The following is a 20,995-nucleotide window of genomic DNA, read 5'->3' on the forward strand; positions in this document are numbered from 1 at the left end:
TGTTCTCTTATAGAGGGGGGCTGCTCATACGTCCTCCCCCTCCATTCTCTATAGAACAGGACCACGCAGTGTGTACAGCACTCATTCATCTGTCACTGGAATTTGCAAAAGATCATTTCCAGTGACAATCATTGGACATCTGTATGGGGCTTAGGAATTATACTCGGAAGGAGAGCAGTGTCTGACTGTAGGCAAGTACATACCCCACCTTTATAAAATTATATATAAAACTCGGCATACTTGCCAATACTTGCCCCACTTACCTTTTCTTAAGCACCCCTCAGTGATGACCAGTTCTACTGTGTATGTGCCTTGGTGTGGCATTCAGTTCTGGTAGATGAGATGGTGGGCACAGTGGGTGGCACTGAGGGGTGGCACTGAGGGGTGGCTCAGTTGTCAGCACTCTGGTCTTTGCAGCGTTGGGACCCAGGTTCGAATCCCGGCCAGGACGCTATCTGCGTGGAGTTTGCAGGTTCTTCCTGCGTTTGCATGGGTTTCCTGTGGGTGGGTAATTGGCTCCCCCCTAAATTTACCTTAGATTGTGGTTATGACATGAATATGCTAGGGACATTAGATTATGAGCCCCTTAGAGACAGATAGTCACGTGACCATGGACTTTGTACAGCGCTGTGTAATATGTCTGTGCTATATAAATACTAGTTAATAATAATAGTGAGGTTTGAAAAATGCTACATATTGTTGTCATTGTTTTCCCTCCAGTCAGTAGCTGACAGGTTCACTTTACCTTTTGTGCCTTCAGGCAATCACAGGACACATCTCATGGTTGGTTTATTCAGCACATATTCATTTCTGTGAGCAATAACTTGTTGTAAGAGTAAAAGCCTCTGCTGCAGGCATTCAGATGGCAGAGAATGTGTAATGTAAATCCACAAATAAGACGAGAGGAAAGGTGCATCCTTGTTCCTTAAATGATTGCATTACACTGAACTGTACATGAACCCGCTTTGCTTATAAAGGAAGCAGCTGTTTGTGCGATTGAATCCATGGTTCACTAAAAGGGTGACCCTGACCGCTTCCTCAATTTAACGGCAACTATTCAGACCCTGATATTTAGAGGTGCACAACGTGCCCAGCAGGTGGCACTTGTGTTGGCAGGCTGGGATCTGTGGACCCCTCTGAATATTAAGCACCACTTCCAGATGAAATACCAAATTGTTTGGGGGCGGGGTGCCAGGTGTGGGTCCAGGAGCTAACAAAAAGGCAAAAGGAAGCCAAAGAAACTACAACAGCAGATATTGTTAACCACTTTAACTTTGGCAGATTTCTTTCAGGTTATATTCACATGTTATATGAGATTACATTGACTTTTTGTGACACATAGACTTGGCAATACAAATAAGGCCAAAAAAACTTTATTCTTTAATAAATATATGACAGGTGTTACATTGTTTGATTTTGTTCATGGTTACAGTTTTTTTATATATTTTTTTAGCTATAAATTATTATAGTTTATTAACTTCATATTATATCTTTTAATAAGTAAATGCCGTTAATTGACAGGTGTATATGCAAATATACTTCTTATGTATATTCAGAATATATAAATTTGCTTCCTTACATTGGTGGTCAATAGAAAGAAGAGTGCCCCTCTATTTGAATAGTCATGAAGGTGAAGTGTGATCCCTTACATTAGTGTCTGCAGAAGGAAATATTCCCACATTGGTGGTTAGTAGAAGGAAAATTGCTCCCTTACATTGGTGGTCAATATGAGGAAGAATGCTCCTTTAATCTGCTGCTAAGCAGAAGTTTCTCACCTATAATGGTGGTCAGCAGAAGGAAGATTTCTCCAATGAATTGGTTGTCAGTAGAAGGAAAAATTATTACTTTTATTGTTGGTCAGGTTCTAAGTCACAGTATATATTATTTTTTTTACCATAAGAACTTTTGTTTTCAATTCCCTCTTACCGCTGGTGGCCAGTAGAACAAAGAAAGTATTGTTAAAAAGCATAAGGCAGAATGTTCCCTTTCATTGGTGGTCAGAAGACAGAAAATGCCCCCTTATGTGTATTGTCAGTAGAGGTAAAATGTTCCGTTGTAGATTTGGTCAGCAGGAAGGGTGCCCCTTTACATGGGTGGTCAATAAAAGGCAGAATGCCGCTCCAGGTGGATGGTCAGCAGGAGGAAGGATGCTCCCTTACATCAGTGGTTGGTACAAGGAACCTTGGTTGTCAGTATAAAGAAAAATGCTTTGGTGGTCAGCAGGAGGAAGAATTGTCTTTTTGCTGATGGTTAAGCAAAATGAAAGTGGCAAATGTTCCAAACAATGTACTAGTTTTTTAAAGCAAGGTGCACATGGGTGATTTATGGGCAAACTAAGTACTGGCATTACCCAGTACCAGCTAGCCAAAATAATAATAAAAAATTTGAAATGTTTCAACCATTTGCATTTAAACTGAGATTTTATTTGCATACATTTGAAATTATTTGTGCAAGCAACACTACTGCATCAAGGCCTCCTGTAACGTGAGTTCCCAGAAGGAAGAACGTGGAGCCCCTAGGCATACCTGCTCTAATTTATTCATTGCTTTATATGTCCTGTGATGGGAGCTCCTATATATTATATCCATATGATATTAGGAATCTATATTACCATCAATATACAAATAGGCCTTTACGATCAACTATAGGTATGCACAGTATTCAGGTCCTTGAACCCATGCCATTCTGTAAATTGGAGCCCTGGACTATCACCCAGTTTGCCCGAGGGGTAAATTGACAAAGCTTCACATTTATTTTAGTGGTCAGGCTTCATTGATATAATTGTAACATTGCAAAAAGCAGAGCCATTTATCTAGTTGAGTGCCATTGATTTATAAGGATGTTTGGTAGATTCGTTGTAACTCAACATGCAGACAAATCTGCTCTGATGTAATGTGCTGAGTTGTGTCTCTTCAGTTAGGAATGATGTAAATCTGTATATTTGGTGGCATTTGGAGCCAGGGAGACTGTGACGTAAAACGTTGAGACTCCTCAAAGTAGCATGTGATGTCCCATCCAGGTCTCAACATGTTCCTTGTGGATGGAGGACCAGCAGGAGCCTAAAGTAGTTGTGTTGTCTGTCTGGAGCTGTGGGTGTCAGAGTAGAAGAGGAATTATCTCCTAGGGCCTTGCTTTTCTGTTGTCAGCTATTCAATGCAATTGTTGCTTTGTTTTTAGCTCACTAGTGAGAGCATTTTGGGGATTGATTGCAGTAACCGAATGAAATCTCTTTCTACCAGTTACCAACACAAACTATGATTTGTACAGAATATATTTGTAATATATGTGAAAATAATATTTGTAGTACTTAAATATTCTTTTTTAGCACATATTTTGAGCTATTATTGTAGTTTTAACCGTTGAATATAAGGGGTAGATTCAGGATCAGGTAGCAAACACAAAAATCTTGGGGTCCCAAAGTTGAAGGAAAGGGTCTGTTTCCTACATTTAGTCCCACAGACGAGGTGGAGGGACAATTTTGGAATCTGGAAGCTCATTTTAATAAGTGGTTACCCAAATTTCTGCCTCCTTAATGGGTGTAATATGTACCCCTTTCCCACTTCCAGAAAGAGTTATATTGAATTAAAGTAAATATTGATATTTATACTCTACAAAATACTAAATAATATAAAACTACAAAACATACTTTGCTGATTTTTACAAATTAACACTATCCATTTCCAATAAAGTAGTAAAATGTTGATCACATTTTTAAGTGATGTAATCCATCATCAATCACGTTGTTACTTCATGCACTACATTGGCTAAATGACAGATTCCCTGTACTGCAGTAATGACACCCAGAATCCCAAATGTTGTATTGACCAAAGCCATTGTCAACACCTGGGATTCCCTTCACCATTATTGGCCATTGTGACCAGCTAACCACAGTCCAAACTTTGTGCCTTATGGGTAACAAATATTCATCCCAGTCACATCCAATCCCAAACCAATATTCGCCCCATTCAAGAAACGTTTAAATCAGCTCATTCAATTCAAACCCAAATTAGCCTCCAATACATTAGCCAAGTGCTGTTCTTTGCAATGTTGGTGATTTATAGCTTTGGTTTACCAGCAGAGACTACTGAAGCTCAAAACATTTTTCATCTGTTCATGATGAAAAAGAAAGTCAGCTACAAGCTGATAAGGGGCAATTTTTCAGTATCCGATAATCCAAAAAAGGGACAACTGCCGATACAAACGGGGCACCCATGCCAGAGGCTCTGAGCCTTATTCTTCTTTTACTGCCTAAGGCTTGATTGGCAGGTACTTGTTACTGTAGTAATAAAAAAAAAGGATTGCGTGATTCTGGCTTCTGATTGGCCATTAGTAGCTGCCAGTCAAGAACTGTAGGGCAACAAGAGCGTACTTCTAATGGATCTAGGAAAAAACATGTTTTTTAGTTGATCCATTAGAGGTATGCTCTTGTTGCCCTACAGTACAGCAGAGGGACTAGATGATCACAGTACTTTTGCTTTCTATCGCCTATGTAGGACCTAAAATGGCATCCATATTGGGATCCCACACTTATTGGATAATTTGGGTATGATACTAAGGTTCAGAACTGTTCTCCAAATAGGGCTTTCCCCTGTCATGGAGCACTACACTTTTTTTTTTTTTATCCAGATAATGTTAGAATAAAAATCAGATGGTATCTAACCGATTTGCTTGGTATCCTAAAGCAATGCAGCCACCAAAATGATATGAGAAGGTAAAATCCTGGAAGCAAAGAATGACCCTGCACTGTACATGCAACATTAAAAATCAAATCTAGACTGGGCTAGTCTGCCCGTATTATAGGATCTGCTTTACTTTTTACAAAAGCTTATAAACCTATACAGTCTGCGACCCCCTACTATTCTAACAAGAATGATTTCTACTAAAGCAGTTAGGAATGACAACATGGCAATTGTGCCTTAAAAATCCATGGACTCCCATGCTCCAGTTATAGTAATGGATCCATAATGGCATTCATGCCTAAGGGGATTTGTGCCCAGTTCAGGGGATTTGTGCCCAAGAGTAAGGATGTTGGGGACCTCAGCTGTAACTCTAGGCAAAGATTATTTCTCCGAGTGTGGCCCCCAACATCACCAATGAGCCACACATGCTATTTTGTATTGGAGACTGGCAACATGCTTCATGAGACAGTTAAGGACTGGAGGGACATCACTTGACAACGCTAGAGGTCATGACTATTATAGCCCCTTTACAAATCAAAGCAAAAGATTCCACATTTGTGTTGCTAAGGGCTCCTTAAAACTGTGATATTTCTCTCAACAAGATATAAACTATAACTGTATATAGAAAAAGTGAAGAAAGAAGCTGTTTTTTTAGCGTTTGGGTAGTATCTTCAGTGAGTTACATTCAAATTCATACATATTATATTATGGTACAACAGCAATTAATATTTATACTATGTCTATATATTAAGATAAATTACCAACCACGATTCTGAGTATATATACAAAGTTATGTTCTGGTTATGACTTTACTGTTATCTGTTGAAGATGAAGATAGATTATGATAAATAGATTGTTGAAGATGAATCTGTTGAAGATGAAGATAGATTATGATAAATAGATTATTTATCATATGAAGATGATAAATAATCTATTGTTCATTTAATCCTGAATATATGTGAAAACATTTTTAATTTATTCTATATTTAATGAATCACGTTCCTGCATGTCATTATTTTTCTGTGTACAGTCAACTAATGCGGCTGGCAGATCCCCTGAGGAAGCCGTTTGGCGAAGCGCATTGGGACACGAGACGTTACCGCTTTTCTACCTCTCGTTATTCCTAATAATAATTATCAGGAATATTTGTCTAGTCTTATGGTCTTATACCCCACTGTATCACTTATTTGTTTCACTCATTTACTGAATTATGAATTGTGTTTTATATAAATTTGAATATAACTCACTGAATATACTACCCAACTGCCAAAAAAACCCAGCTTCTTTCTTCATTTTTTTTTTACACGTATGGTATGCATCGAGCAAACATTGGCCTAGCAAATCAAACCTTGTAGAATACAATAGGAGGCTAGGGGATGCTTTTCTTTTTACATTTGTGTATATGTAAAAACACATAACCATGGAAAAAGAATGCTTAAAGATATTTGGGTATTGATTGTGTTCAGTTCCTCTACTGTTTGGGAATGTACATAGACTACGTTTATGGACTTTCCAGGCTTGTCAACATCTGGGGATCTTCTGGGCTGCCAGTACAAGAGTGTGAACTCATTTACTCTTTAAAAAAAACTTGAAAAAGAACCTTTGTATGCCAGGTTATATAAAAATAGAGTTTACTGTAAATGAAAGAGGCCAGACTCTAGTAAGATCATTAAACAACCACCAGTCTCCTATTAATAATAATAGATTATGCTGTTTTCTAGTGTTTTCACTTCTATATGCCTGGCTGGGTGTGTGCAGATGTGCTCATCTGTACCACGCATTTAAATAATCCATAGGAGAATGTCGGGAAGACAATGGACATCACCTAAGCATAGGCACTTCCATTGTGAGCTTACCTGCCAAATCCTTTCTGCTATCTGACACCTGCTGTGCCTCTCTTGCCTTTGGCTCCCTCTTCCTCCATTGAGAAGTGCCTGCAGCTCTGTGACCTTTCTGCTGTTTGAAGAAAAACACTTCTTTTCTCTTCTTTGTTTTTCACTAAATATTTTGCAAAGTGTCCATTGTCGTTTAAAGGCCCTTTTATCTGCATATTAAACTTCCTCTTCCATGAAAGCTGGTAAAATAACAAATAATACTTTATGCTGAGGTTTTTTCAGACTTTATACTATACTAACTTTATACTAGAGCACTGATTTTCCTCGACCAACAAGTGACAAGTAAAACTGGCAAGGAACTGATATGGTGGCCTTTGCCTGTTTTCATGGTCTATAGACAGCTTTAGATTAGTGCAGGGTCTCTTGGCTAAGGGTTCTTGGAGAAAAAGTTGTCCTGATGATGTGGATTTCCCAAATTTATCCTTACCAATCCACCAAAATAACAGCTTATGTATATCTATTGATTTACTATTCTGCAGTGTATCAATAGATGGCCAAATTGCACATGCATGACCCAACTGCTTACTAATGTCTCAATTTAGTTTGGGTAGATGCTGATAAACTGATATAAATTACTATATACTATAGACTGATGCTGCCAGATGACTGCAACAAATAACCTGAACCCAAGATGGGGAGATGGAGGAGTTTGTTGACAAGTCAGAAAATTTTAGGACACCATTCCAATGTTATGTAAAGTTTGTCCATTGGTCATAGGTTCATTTTTGGCTCTGGGTAAGATAGTGACAGTGCTGTCTCTCGTAACAATATACAAGGACAACTAACTGTACATAATTCTAGAGCTTCGTGAAAATATGCAGAAATGATAAAGTTTTAAAAAAAGGGCAAAATTATTCCTTTTTAGTTTTGGATATAGTATGGAAGGGTCAACATTTTACCTATTTTTTGCTGAATGTGGCCCATTGGGAAAACTTTTAGAGTATATTATTCATTTTTGTTTTCATGCAGACTATGTGATCATGGCATAAGCATAACACAGCCTTTTACATGTGTAGAAATCACTGACATAGATGTAGATTTGACCTGCATGTCCCCAGCCCTGTAGCTATGTAGAAGTAAAAGTCCCACTTGAAACTGATGTTTTCTAAAGCAGTTGTTTGCCTAAGGCAAGGTAAATGCGCAGAAATCAATTTGTTGTTTCTTCCCAGTCCTTTTTTCTTAGCTTTTTTTTTCTAAAACAAATATGATGGATACACTTTGTATTCAGTAAATACCTATTTTGTTCACCAAATCATTTATATTTTATAGTGCAACATTGAAGAATATTTAAAGTATCTCCAAAAGGAAAAAGACATTTTTCATCTTAGATATATTAGGAAAGATGAATACCACCCATCTTTTCTACATTTCTCTGTCCCAAATGCACCATTGTAAGGTGATCTTTTCAAAGACAGGTATGTCTGAAATTGATCAAATAGGCATACATGAACAAGAAAATTGTTGTTTTCAAGGGAAGAGTATGGGGGGGGGGGGTCAAACAAAATGGGCCAGAGAGAAAAAAAAATAAAGAACAAAAGCAGATAGGGGTGGGGAGGGATTTGATGTATCACAAAAGTAAAAAGTACTAGACCAGGGTAAAGTGGTAAAACAAAACCTTGTTATACCCATCTGTCCCCATTCCATTGCAGGGTCACCATCTTTACTTCTTCACTTCCCATTGTGATCTTTAGCTGTCTTGATTGGCCAGGATGACATAACTCCTCTGCAAGCGCATGCTTAGCTTTGCAGTTATGACTGCTGAAGGGAGTGATCAGGCAGGCAGGCAGGCAGGTTATTGCAGAATGGACATCGCCTGTACAAGAGAGACTATCATTGACTAATATCCAATTCAATTTATGTTTATCAAAGTCTAAGGTGAGACTAGAGGATTTCCAGAGGTAAGCTATGGTGGTGCGGGCTGCCAGCAAGATGTAATATACAAATAAAAGTAATGCAGCTGAAGTTGTATGAATATTTGGGATTTCTCCCAAAATGTGAGCTTCACTCCATCCTTTCTGCATCTCTGGTATTCCTTTTAATGTTTTGGATAGCAGTATTAACACTGGGGAGGGTTTTTCCATATAGCTACCTATATTGTTCATATAGTAATATTTTAGTGAAACTTTTTTCAATATAAAATCAGTTTGATCAGTATTTGCACTTTTATAACACAATGATCTACTTTTGCATGTTTTTCCTATGACATAGTTTTAGTATGTTTATTATTTCATATGTTAGGAATACATAATCCCTTAGCGTATAAAATACATACATAAAAATACTTTGTTTTTTTTCTCCTATGTATTGTCTGTTTTATATCTGTACAACTGAGGTCTTGTCACCAGCTTCTGTGCTGCTCCAATGTGTTGTTAATATAATTATCTCTGGAAAATCCCAACATGTAAGCTATTTTTAAAGGATGCTTCTTAAATGGGGGGGTAATTACATCCAGAAGCTTCAATAAGTGGGAAAGCGATAGATAACATCAGGTCAGCCAGCGAACAGAAGTTCACAAGGAGCATCAGGGTAAATCATAGTTCATTGACATATTAGTGCCTGAGCCTTGGATCCCATTTATCTGTTTCAGCTACCGGCCCAAATCCCCTGCCTGCCGCCAAAAGCAGGAAGATAACCAACAGGATCCCATGGGCATTAGACTGGAGGTGTGACACCCCTGAAGATAACAATCATGGTCTTTCTATGATAACAAATCAGAGGTACAATTCTTTTTAAACAAGCTTCAATTTACCCCCCCCCCCCCGCCCCCCCCCACACACACACACACTCCTTCTTGTCCTGGCAGGAGATTGGGAGGCAGAAAGCCAGCTAAGGAACTCATTCAGTAGCTTCTTTCAGCTAAGGAGACACTCCATGAAACAAAGATGTAGTAATTGGGTTTCACTGCTTTCCTTAAAGGTCGTGACCATTTGCTTTAAGGAATTTGAACTTTTTTGTTTTATTCATGGTCGTCACACTGTAAATCTGAGCGCAGAATACCAGCTGTAGCTCTTTGCTTCCAAATATTGACTTAGTTACACATGGAACGTGTCCTCATTTGTTTTTCACTTATCTCTGGCCAGGGTATTGGATGCTCTGCATCTGTGCTTATGATTGACCTTTCGTTATGGAGGCATTCTAAATCTGGGGAAGACTAGGTATTTGTATTGTCCTAGCTGGACTTATTAAAGATGCACATAAAAGCAGCCCTGTACGCATTAAATAATTACTAAATGTACTTTTTAAAATAAATTCTTTGTACCTACCTAAATTGGACATGCAACTAGGAGACAGAAGGGAACAGACGGAGGGGCCACATGCAAACCTACGACAGCTGATAGAATTAGAGAACTGAGAAAGCAAAGGGATGCCCTCAGCTATCTGCTGTTGCTCCTTTACTGTACAGTCAGCAAAATGGGGGTTGGGAGAGGGCACCATGGGATTCCCTACTCTAAGTGCTGTCATCCACTAAGCTCTGCTGTATGGAAGGGCTATGCTAATTTTGAAAGGCATGGCAGTTAAAACAAATATTTATTGTTTTATCTGGTTTCAGCTTTTATACAGGATATAACTTACCTTCTTCCACACCTATATGCACTATTCTGCAGAAACAATGGTTGCTCGTAAAATGTTTACCATGCATTTTCACCCAGCGAGGCACAAAATGCAAGCTTTATGATCCCCTAACAAAAAAGGGCAGCTGAAGTATATGTGCAGCAGTTTATTAGGAGTGTATTCATGTTAACATTTAATTATATCTGTGAAATGCATTGTTGCAAAGGCTGGATGACTAATGTAATGTAAAACTCTTGGGAGCCCAAAATATAAATGTTTTCACCAAGGTTCACCAATAACACACAGTCAACATCCATTCCAAATCCCTCCTCTCTACTTTATGCTGCTATCGCCAAACCCCAATTGGAATGATTTGCCTCACCACTTGCTTTGGTGACACAACAGGAATATAGACGTGTAGCAGTAAAATGTTTTAACCCCTCCCGAATCTAATAGAACAAATGCTTTCATTGCATTGACCTATGTAGAGGGATGCTCCTCACGTCTTGGTGACACAGCAGGGTTCAAAGGGATATTTCTCTAGTGGGAACACAGTAATAAAACTTGACAGCATTTCTAAACCTTCCAAACTTTGTCCAATTTTTTTTTTAAGTTTTGGCTTGAGTTCTAATTTAAGGCATTGCAGTCATGCAAGGACCACACAAGTAGTCTGCCAGGTAACATTGGTGCTCGGCACAATTGTCATGTTGTCACTCACCGAATTTGACATGGTATTTTAGGTCTATGAATTTATTCAGTAGCTGAAACACAAAGATAGGTGAAATTCTAGTTGTTTTTACAGTGAAGTGTCAGGAAGTGACTTGAGACCTTTCATTCTATGTCTCCTGTTTCTCTGTTTATATTTTCTTTGGTCCTTGGTGCTTCTGTCTGCAGGAATTGCAGTTCTGCCGGTCTTTGGTAAATCTGAGTTAGGGTCAGATGGACAGACCAGACGCTTGACTGGTTTGAAGAGTGAAAATACTTCTGATAGCATCAACTCCACATCCTCCTTTTGAGTGATAACAACAAAGGTGACATTAGATAAAAGAGAAGGGAAGCATCTGTTTCACATGGGCACAGACCTTCTCTGCACCTGCACAATGACATTTAACAGAACCTGGGCATAGATATTTGTGCAGGGGTGGTTGGTTGAATGCTGGCCTCTGCCTGTTGAATGTCTTTGGTATGGTTATATTTTCCATAAAAGCACTTGTGGGCCTGTGCCAAGGGTGGAGGGTTTACAGGGGGCAGCACCAAACGTCAATACTGGACTGTGATAGCCATTTTTTCTTGTTATGGCCATCTAAAAATTTGAGGCTAAATTATGAATGATAACTCAAAAGTTACCAGGAGATGTTTAGAAAAGTCAGGTTTTTTTTTTCTTGTTTGGTGGCTTGTTTAGTTAAAACGTGCTTCTGCATTTAAAGCAGACCCTGTGCTGCCTCAACTGCCGTATTTACAGTCATTTTTAGTAAACTAATTACAATACAAGAGGAATATCCCTCTTCAGGTGTGCAGGTAGTTTGGTAGTTTTGGTAGTTTAGTTAGCATTTCACATAGCAAGTTGATGAGTCAATGTACTGTAGCGTGGATAAAAAATAGGCAACACAAAATTGAAAATGGATCCTAAACAAATGTTTATCAGGGGGGAAGATTAGGGTCAGGATAGGTTTCCTAACATGTTCTATTACAGTGGTAGTTGGGATTGGATAATCCCCTTAGGTGTACATTTTTGTGTTCTGTCTAGTTAAGTTAGTCAACTATTATTTGTGGCTATTAGTGGTAATCTGTTCTTCTATCTAGATTTGAGTTGCAGGCTTCCTTTGGAATGCCCACCACCTGAACCATTTGCAGTAAGTACACAGGGTACATGCTTCCTTCTACCAAGTACTTATATTGAGTGCTCATTTCCATGTTATGATTTTTTTTTTTATTTAATACCTAACTTCCTGTTCTAATCCTTCAGTACCCCTGTTTGGTTGTGAATTGATGTCCCACTTTTTTGGTATTTTTTTTTTTGGGGTGCTAAAGACTTCTCTCTATAGGCCAGATTTAATAAAGCTCTCCAAGGCTGGAGAGAATACACTTTCAGAAGTGAGGGTGGGTAATCCAAAAAACACGGAATGGATTTTTAAAAAAATAATTTGCTAGCAAACTTTTTGAATCCTGGCCCAGATCCATTCCAGGTTTGCTGGATCACCCAGCTTCACTGATAAAAGTGTATTCTCTCCAGCCTTGGAGAGCTATCATTAATCAGGGCCATTGTTGGAGCCCAGTTATGACAAATAGAGCTTATATTTATTTAAAATTGTGCAGTAAGAGATACAACATTTTAGGGGTCTAGGAACTGCAATGTTTTTAATGCTGTGGGCACTTAGTGTACTTGCAGGATATTTAGAACTTCCTGCTGGCCTGGTCTGTGTAAGGCAGAGGCTGCATTGTTACTACGTACAGATGTGTTGTGAAGTGGTAATCCTCACCATCATGGCTTTGTGCTGTCATTGGGGTTCATTGTACTAAAATATTTGTAAGTGCAGCATAAATGATATATAAAGCAAGCACTTCTCCTTATGGTTTGCGCTGCGCATTTACAGCATTGCAGACCGGCACTGTGCGCCTCACTTAACGACCAACTCGCTTAACGAGGAACAGAACCTGGTCGTTATATCAGGAGTAACTATACAGCTTTACTGCTCTAAAAAGTACAAGTCAATTTTTTATTTTTTACTGGCAGTCATAACAAGTGTAAGTTTTATTATGATCCACTAATTAAAGTGATCCAAAATGTTAAAATGAACTAGCGGGTGAATATTTTACGGTGAGCGCCTCATTCATTCCCTATGGGTGGTTGCAGAGGAGAAGGTATGTATGTAGCTTCTTCATTGGGGGTGCAGTTCATGGGTGTAAGCAAACGGTAATTGTTCTGCAACTTCACCTCCCACCTAAATTAGGCTTTTCCCATTTGGTTTAAACATTTTTTTTTTATTTGGTGTTATATTGAAGTCTTAATACTCTCAAGCATCAATGACAATTGCAGTCAGTTTAAATATAATTAAGGTATAATAGTTTACACTTATTTTTGTATAATTGTAAAAATTCCCTTCCTGCGTTTATTGTTTGAGCTTTCTGCCTTCTCATATACAGAAAGAAATGTACACACATTTGGTAAATATAAATTTACTGATACTGTAGACTATGCTGACTTCTACTGTATTCTTGACACCTAAAAATAATAAAACCCCCACTGATGGAGTGTAAAACAAAAAGTGTATGTATTAGGCAACCTATCAGACGTCATCTATGTAGAACAGTCAGGACAATAAAAGATGATTTCGGATTGGTCGATATGGTCTACTGCAATTGGCACGTTCCTTTTTGCATTAATAAATTCCAGCTTCTCATTTTGAGTTTGCCTTTTTGACCTCCAACTGTGGAGGTGAAGGCAGATCTCATCCTTTGTGATTATACAATGAAGTATGATGGAAGGTCCAGGTGTAGGGTGCAGATATTTCATGCAGAATCACATTTATCTCTGCTAATTTATCTGACACCAGTACATAGCCTCAGGTATTTTCAACTCTGCTTTACTGTTCAGGTAGTTGAATATTAACAAGACTTTAATCCTCAACCACATGGAAATTAATTGCCTGACAGACAACCTTACTCATATTTGCAAAACTGAATTAGGCCTAATAATTTCCTTTTTCATAGACAGGTTGGATGACTATTACATCTCTGATCAGACCACTAGCGTGTGTGTAGTATGTAAGTGATGGCATGTGTCCTGGTTGATGGCATACAGTTGAATTATTTTAGTATGGCCTGATGCAAGCTGTGCATCACTTGGAGGCTGTAATTTTTGTGGGATTTATATATAATATTAGTAAATATTTGGAACCCCATACAAAAAATGACTAAGTGAGCCAGTTGTTAAAGTTTCTAGTTCTAAGTATCATGAAAAAGGTTTTTCATTATTTGTATATCAATTGAAATTGCCTTTCTAGATGTTGATATCTTTTATTTGACATATATTTCAGCACCTATATCATACAATAATACATATTATTAAATATTAATAAAAATAAATAATGACCATTCAGAGAACACATTGAAAAGAGCTACTTTTTCAAGGAATGTTTAGCAGAGCTGGCAAAGATACACGGAAACCTTCTGGCAGGCATCATTTGCATCCATGTTATAACTATTTCAAATGAAATGTTCTGTACCATAACGTGTGAATAATATACCATAGGAAATATTTGCTCATTTATGTGCTGCCTTTACATTAACGTTTATTTTATATGCTCCCCATTCCTACACAATTCATACCTTAGAAACAGAAGCTCTTTAGCATCTACAAGGCCACAACCCCCCAAATCAATAGCAAATTCTACATTTGGATAAAACTAAAATATTTATTTGCCTTCAGTTCTCTATTATATGTTTTAATCAATGCTATAAATATTTGGCCACATCAATGACGAATCGCCCAAGAGTGTAATTTTGTCAATAGTAAAGTGACAATATGTCTGGATTATGTTGCACTGTGAGATTTACTTGTCATTTGCAGGTCAAAGGACTGCTAACTGCTGGGCTTGGAAATCTACCATTGATTCAAGGAGCTGTAAACTAAGAAGATATCAAATCATTATGTTACTGAAGTGAACTGATCATCATAAGGTACCAACAGATTCTGTTTAAAGCTGCATTTTAGGAAAATGCATTATATTTAACTCTATTACCCCAAAAATGCTATGTAATGCTTTAGGAATCAAAATGAACTATCTGCCACCCAAGCTATTAAATTATTTTTAGATTTCTCCCACTAACTTTAGGTTGGTAGAGACTCGCACCACCCAAATCCCTTTTGTGTGTTGTGGTGTGTTATGTAACTAAGGCATTTTATATGCATTTTCTTCAACACACAAAAATGCCACACAGCCTATTTTTTGTATCACTGTATGTTGGTATCTAGATGTGTGCTGGGAGCGTCTTTAAAATGAAAAAAATGCATGCAATTTTGCTAACTTGCAGTGTGGCCACATACTGCCATAGAGTAGTACGAGTGAGCAAAAACGATGCTTAAAATTCTTTTAAGCAAAGTAACATAGAACAATTTGCTTGTGTGTTGCAGTGCACTATTTTGCACCTATATAGAAAGATGCCATGCATTGTCATAATATGCATTATAAATAAACTGTAGTGAGAATGAGCTGTCATTGTACACCTCTGCATTTCAAATAGCCATTCGACAAATGCACCAGTAGCAGAATGCATGCAAAATAAAAATATGCATTACCTTGTGCTTCATTTTTTGGAACATGGATGCACAAACCTAACACAAACATCACATTCCTTTTTTTTTATGGGTTCTTACTGTACGGATTCCATGACTGTAGATATATTTCTGGTTGTGTCACTATGTATATAAACTTGTCACCTACTTTGTCATATATATTGGATCTGCCTGAAATACTTTAAATCTCAGCTGGTCCTTAGAATTACTTTAAAAAATGATTTGAAATATGGCAAATAGAATGTAGGACCTAAAAACTTTGTGTTGCCTAATTAGGAAAGTAAACCATTTAGAAACTTGCTAGGGGACAATTCATGTGATGTATTTGCCGGCCTGGAGTAATTGACAAAGCTTAGCTGGTAAAAAAAAAATAGAAAATGAGCATATATAATAGTGGCTTTTTTTTAGGATACAACAGGGACTTGTTGCTTTTGGCCATACCTGTCGGTGCCTCATTTTGTACATCTATAGGAAAATATATATATAGATATATATGCATGCATATATGCTTTATTCAGGGATATGCATGCAAAGAGATCTCTCTACATACAGTAAAATATAGGTTTAAACAAAGTGTTTACATTGATATAAACCTTTCATCCGGCTAAATAAATTTTTTTGATGTTTGGGAAAGCTGAAACACTGAAAAATACTTGTTGGCCCAGCTAATCCATTTTTTGTGGTTTATAGATTGAGGCTGTGGCAGGAGTGAGATATTTTCTTGGATACTTTAAGCAAAAAAAAATGTCCCTTCTCTAGACCACTAAAAGTTTGGAGGTATAGGTGCAGTGGTAGGATTTGACTCCTGTAAATTTGTTCAGTCTCTTAATGAAGCACATACGTATGCATGCATCTATATATATATATCCAATCATTCTGAAGTGAATTTAAAAACATACTTGAACACACATGATAAACCACTGGTCTTTTCTACCATTACTTTGTTTTTGGTTGATTGGGTTTTTAGAGTTGCAAAAATAGGTAAATTCTGTGAAAAGTAAAAGTGCAGTGACTGCTTTCTGACCCCAACCCCTGTACAGTTTTTTTTACACTGATGTCAAAATGCCATGGAACAGGACCTTCCGCCATAGCTCAGTCAGAAGCTCCTGCTCCTTTTAAAATTACAATTAAAATATCAATGTGACCCAACACAAATTAATTCCTTAGTACTGTATTGTAGATTACAACTTAAACTGCTGGAGCAGAGACCACATAGAAGACGACTTTTTTTATATAGAACTATATTGCAAAAAAAAAGGGCTCAGAAAATCAATAGGAGTCTTTTCTGTAGTTTATATGTATGATAAATTATTACAAATGTGTATTATGTTAGTTAGTCTGCACTGGGATATCCTGATGTTTTGGCCCGTGTAGTTATCCTTTCCTTCTCCATATGCAGTTTAAGAGAATGAAAGGACAACTAGTCTTATCTCCACCATCAGACTCTGATTTTAACAAGCCCTTTATGTCTTATCTCTTGCAGAGGTCCAAGAAGAAATCAAAGCTACTGCAACATATTAAGAACAACAACAGAGTGGATAGAAAACTTAAACATGGTGACCTTTATTTAGTGTTTACAATATTTTACTAGAATTGTAATATTACTATATAAAAAGTACAATAATATATGGTGCTTTTGATTTTTTGTTCTCATAGACATGTACACTGGGTGTATTGCACAATTATTTATAAAATAGTATTTTCTTTTAGTGAAAAAACAGCTCCCATTACACTTCTCAGGATCAGATTTTCAGTAAAAACAGGAATGTATGTTTCTGGAGAAATATAGTAAACAAGTATAATCCCTCACCTGTGGTGTACTTGTGAAATATACATGGCAAACTAGAGTTTCTTCATGAGTCATGACCCCATGAACCTTCTGTAACCTTGGTTTTAGATTTCTCCAATTCATTACATACAGCAGACATGAGAACAAGGTTAGATCTCCTTGAAACATATTGCAGGATCCAGCCCAACATAGAAAAAGCCAAAACACTATAATGGTGAAGGTGCGTCCTTTATACATTTGGTTTCACAATCTTCATAGAAATGTAATTCTAGACGAAAACAAATATATAAATTGTTCATCAAGGTGTATAAACATTATGTTAGAATTTTGCCCTATCAGCAGAAGAAGTTTAGAAACTTTAATTTCACTTTTATTCTAAAATTATTATAAAAAAATTTATAGGTCTACAGGTAAAAAAAAATATAATTGCCAAAATTTCTTCACTTTTTAACCTTAGATTGACCATTATTCATAACAAAATAAAACCAGTGAAAATGTATCCCATATTCAAGTTGGGTGAATATGTGGAAACACCTGATAAGATCTATGACAACCAACAAATGTAACAGACTAAATGCATGAGGAATTAAACAGCAATCTGGCAGAGACCAAATTGATCATCTGAAAGACACAGAGTGGAAAAAAAATAAAACTTACCGGCAATGAATACAAGAAAATTCCAAGGAAGAGCAGAAAAAGCAGCAGTATGATGATGCCAATGAAGATCCATTTAAATCTGCGCCACACAATAAATTTCATTGTCTTGCAGGGATTTGTGAACCAAAGGAAGGAGGTTTCTGGTCGGCTGCATTTTGAAAGAAACAATATTAATCACGCTAACAGAGGAAAAGTACTTTAAACCAAGGAAGATAATGCAATTCAATTAATAATTAACTCTGTGTGAGAAGAAAAGAACTATCTGTTAGAATCGAGCAGAAAAGACATATAAAAAAGATTGAGGTTTGAGAAGACAGGAAGGTGAGAGCACCAGGGTGGGCAGTGTCCGGCGGATGCCATGTGTGAGCTGGCACAAGATTGCAGGTTGATACGGGCACTCCCTGATACCAGTGATTAAGAAGAAAAATGGCTTACTTTGGTGGGTCTAACTTCGGGTTCATGTTGGGTTCATCTCGGCCCTTGCCAGCTGGCCTTTCTTCTGCTTCTTTCTCATTCAGAACTTCTAGAGTCAGCTCGAGTTTTCCCTTTTGGCAAATGAAAACAGGTTCATGACATCTCACTAAACACCATGTTCTGCTTGTTTAGGGAAATAATAATGCATTCTGGGACTAAAGCAGAAAAGAAAGTCTCTCTCACCGTTCAGTCTATATGTGTGAAAGCAAGTAGGGCAGATAAAATGACAACAATACTAATGACACTTCAAGTGCCTTAAACTGCTGGCCTCAATTAAGAATGTTGAAATCTTGTAAACCGTACGATGACCTTATGTGCAGAATAGAGCTCAAGAAATGGATAAACAGAAATGTTTAGATATACAGTTTAGTTTAGGTATATTATTTTACTACTACATCCCAGAATCAAGATGTCAACACATGCCATAGAGAATAAAACACAATATTATTTTATATTACAATATATATTGTGATATCTCTAATATAAAGCAAAACATTTTATAATTCTTTAAAGCAAACCCTTGCTTACACAAATATAGCATTATCAGCACCATACACTTAACTTCCATTCATTCTTTCTATCTCTACTTTCAGCAGTGGGGGGTGGAAAACACTATATATACATGGGTATAAAGAAACCTAATGACAACTTGTAAGCTTACACATACATATATGTCACTCAGTTCCTGGTACTGTACTGAGTACAGAGGGAAGGCATTTTAGGGATTTAAGGAAAACCCGTTATATTTCTCTGAATCTTTCCAATCTAAACAAATTAGCTAACTATATTAATTGCAGTTTTTGTACACCACCTCAAACAACACCATACAGAAGCCCCATTAAGGCTTTTGTTGAACTAGTCAGAAACCATAAATCATCATCAAAGCATTATATGATATCTTTAGGGGTATGTAAGATTTGTCCTTTATGTCCTGACAGTAAAAGCTGTATATGTAGGGAACTTTATTTCTTTAGGCATCCATCCAGGTCATAAAGTGTCCTGGACTTTAAGCCTTAGTACAGTATACAGGGCTTGTACTGAAGTCCTTTTATGTTTAATTATTGAGTTTTATTTAAAACATACCTTTTAATGAAAAAATAACTCTAGTAATAAAATGTAAACAAGTATTAGGATTGCTTACATTAAAGTAAGGCATTTAAGTTGTCCACACACAAGAGGTCATGATAAATTGACCAAGATGCTTTTGGGTCTCTGTTTACACTGCTCAGTGCATGTGCCATGCAGTGTAGAGACAATGTTACCATTGGTCAAAGAAAGTCATGGAAAACGCTGAGGAGTTGGTGGCAAAGATGGCACCTGTCTGTGGGGGATGCAGGAGTGACTGGATCGTGGATCTGTCATTGCTAGTCAATGCCATATTTGTCAAGAATTAATTGAACCTTAAAGCTTCACAGGTATGCCATTGTAATGATATCCATCCGATACATAATACTATATTACTGCGGTCAAGGTCTAAATATTAAAGACCATGGGGTAAGACTGCTGCCCTATGATACGATCTGCATCATAGGACACATTCTGTTAAACACAAAACTCCTTTACGCCTATTCTATTACCACTCTCACTTGATGTATAGGCCCATTAAAGTATGCATGAAATGGTATTCAGACCAAACAATGCATTGTATTTTTACATTTAGACAAGAAAATATGCTCCAAATGTTAAAAGTAAAACCTATAGGACCTGTTTGAAAGCCACCACCAGTCTGATGACAGTTGCATTTGACCTGCTGGTGACCACATTTTGATCTTTCTCTAATCTGCTTTGAACAATTATTGCATTCCCATAGACATGTAAAGAAATGCTAAATATGCTTGAAGCAAACAAAAGGTTATCCACACAGGTCCTTATGAATTCCTTTGGGAAAACTATATAAACATTCTCCATTTTCCTCATGAGTATACTTACTGCTAAAATACGCTTTCCATCCTTCTCAGAATAGCAGGGCCACCAGCCTTTCATAGACTTCTGTTCAAACAAAGAGGCTACTTTGGAAGGTTTGGCCAGATCCATCATATCTAAATCACATTTTTCTGGGGTTTTGGATGGAAGTGTTGTGCGATGTAAATCAAGTTCAACAAAACCTAAAGAAGAAATAGGCAAACTGTAAAAAAAAAGACTTGTATTGTCTAATAAACTGTGACTTCTAAATTGTAGGTATGTTTTATTGTATATAACTTTCTGCAATCTGAACAAGAACAATCTGCAATATTATTTGCTGTGCTGGTAGGGGTAAAACATGGGGAAATGTGCATGTATTGTAACTTTTTGTTTTGATTTGACATATGCTTTAGGTGTTTTTGGTATGCAAGCTTGCACTCAGTGCTGTGGTGGGATCAAGTAACATGGGTGACAAACTGTTTTAAATAGGCATTTTGCCTTACCAAAAGCTTGCAGGATTGGTCATAGAATTCTTGTGGTGTGTCAATAAATAGTAAGCCAAAATATACAAGATATACAGCACTGTCCATTTCTATATTTCTTTGATAGGATTAATGAAAATCTATATCGGCAACTCTTTGTGAAGATTGAGTCAAACATTGACACACTAACAGGTTACTGTTTCAAGAATAATTTTGGTAAAAGCCTTCTGTGATTTCAGTTAGTACACTAGTAAAAGTGTCAGCCTGAT

The 20,995-nt window shown here is 37.2% G+C and overlaps 1 protein-coding gene across 1 annotated transcript in view; it reads right to left on the minus strand.

Moving 5' to 3' along the window:
• Positions 1-16,957: 16,957 nt before the first annotated feature.
• MYOF (myoferlin) overlaps positions 16,958-20,995 on the minus strand; it is a gene marked incomplete in the record, with an annotated part of 89,995 nt that continues 85,957 nt past the window's right edge. Inside the window, 4 exon segments of the mRNA XM_072424870.1 lie at positions 16,958-17,479; positions 17,869-18,016; positions 18,304-18,413; positions 20,272-20,447. Coding sequence (XP_072280971.1) covers positions 17,441-17,479; positions 17,869-18,016; positions 18,304-18,413; positions 20,272-20,447 — 473 coding nt within the window.

This window comes from Pyxicephalus adspersus, chromosome 10, assembly GCF_032062135.1.
Source record: "Pyxicephalus adspersus chromosome 10, UCB_Pads_2.0, whole genome shotgun sequence".
In the NCBI taxonomy this organism is placed as follows: Eukaryota; Metazoa; Chordata; class Amphibia; order Anura; family Pyxicephalidae; genus Pyxicephalus; species Pyxicephalus adspersus.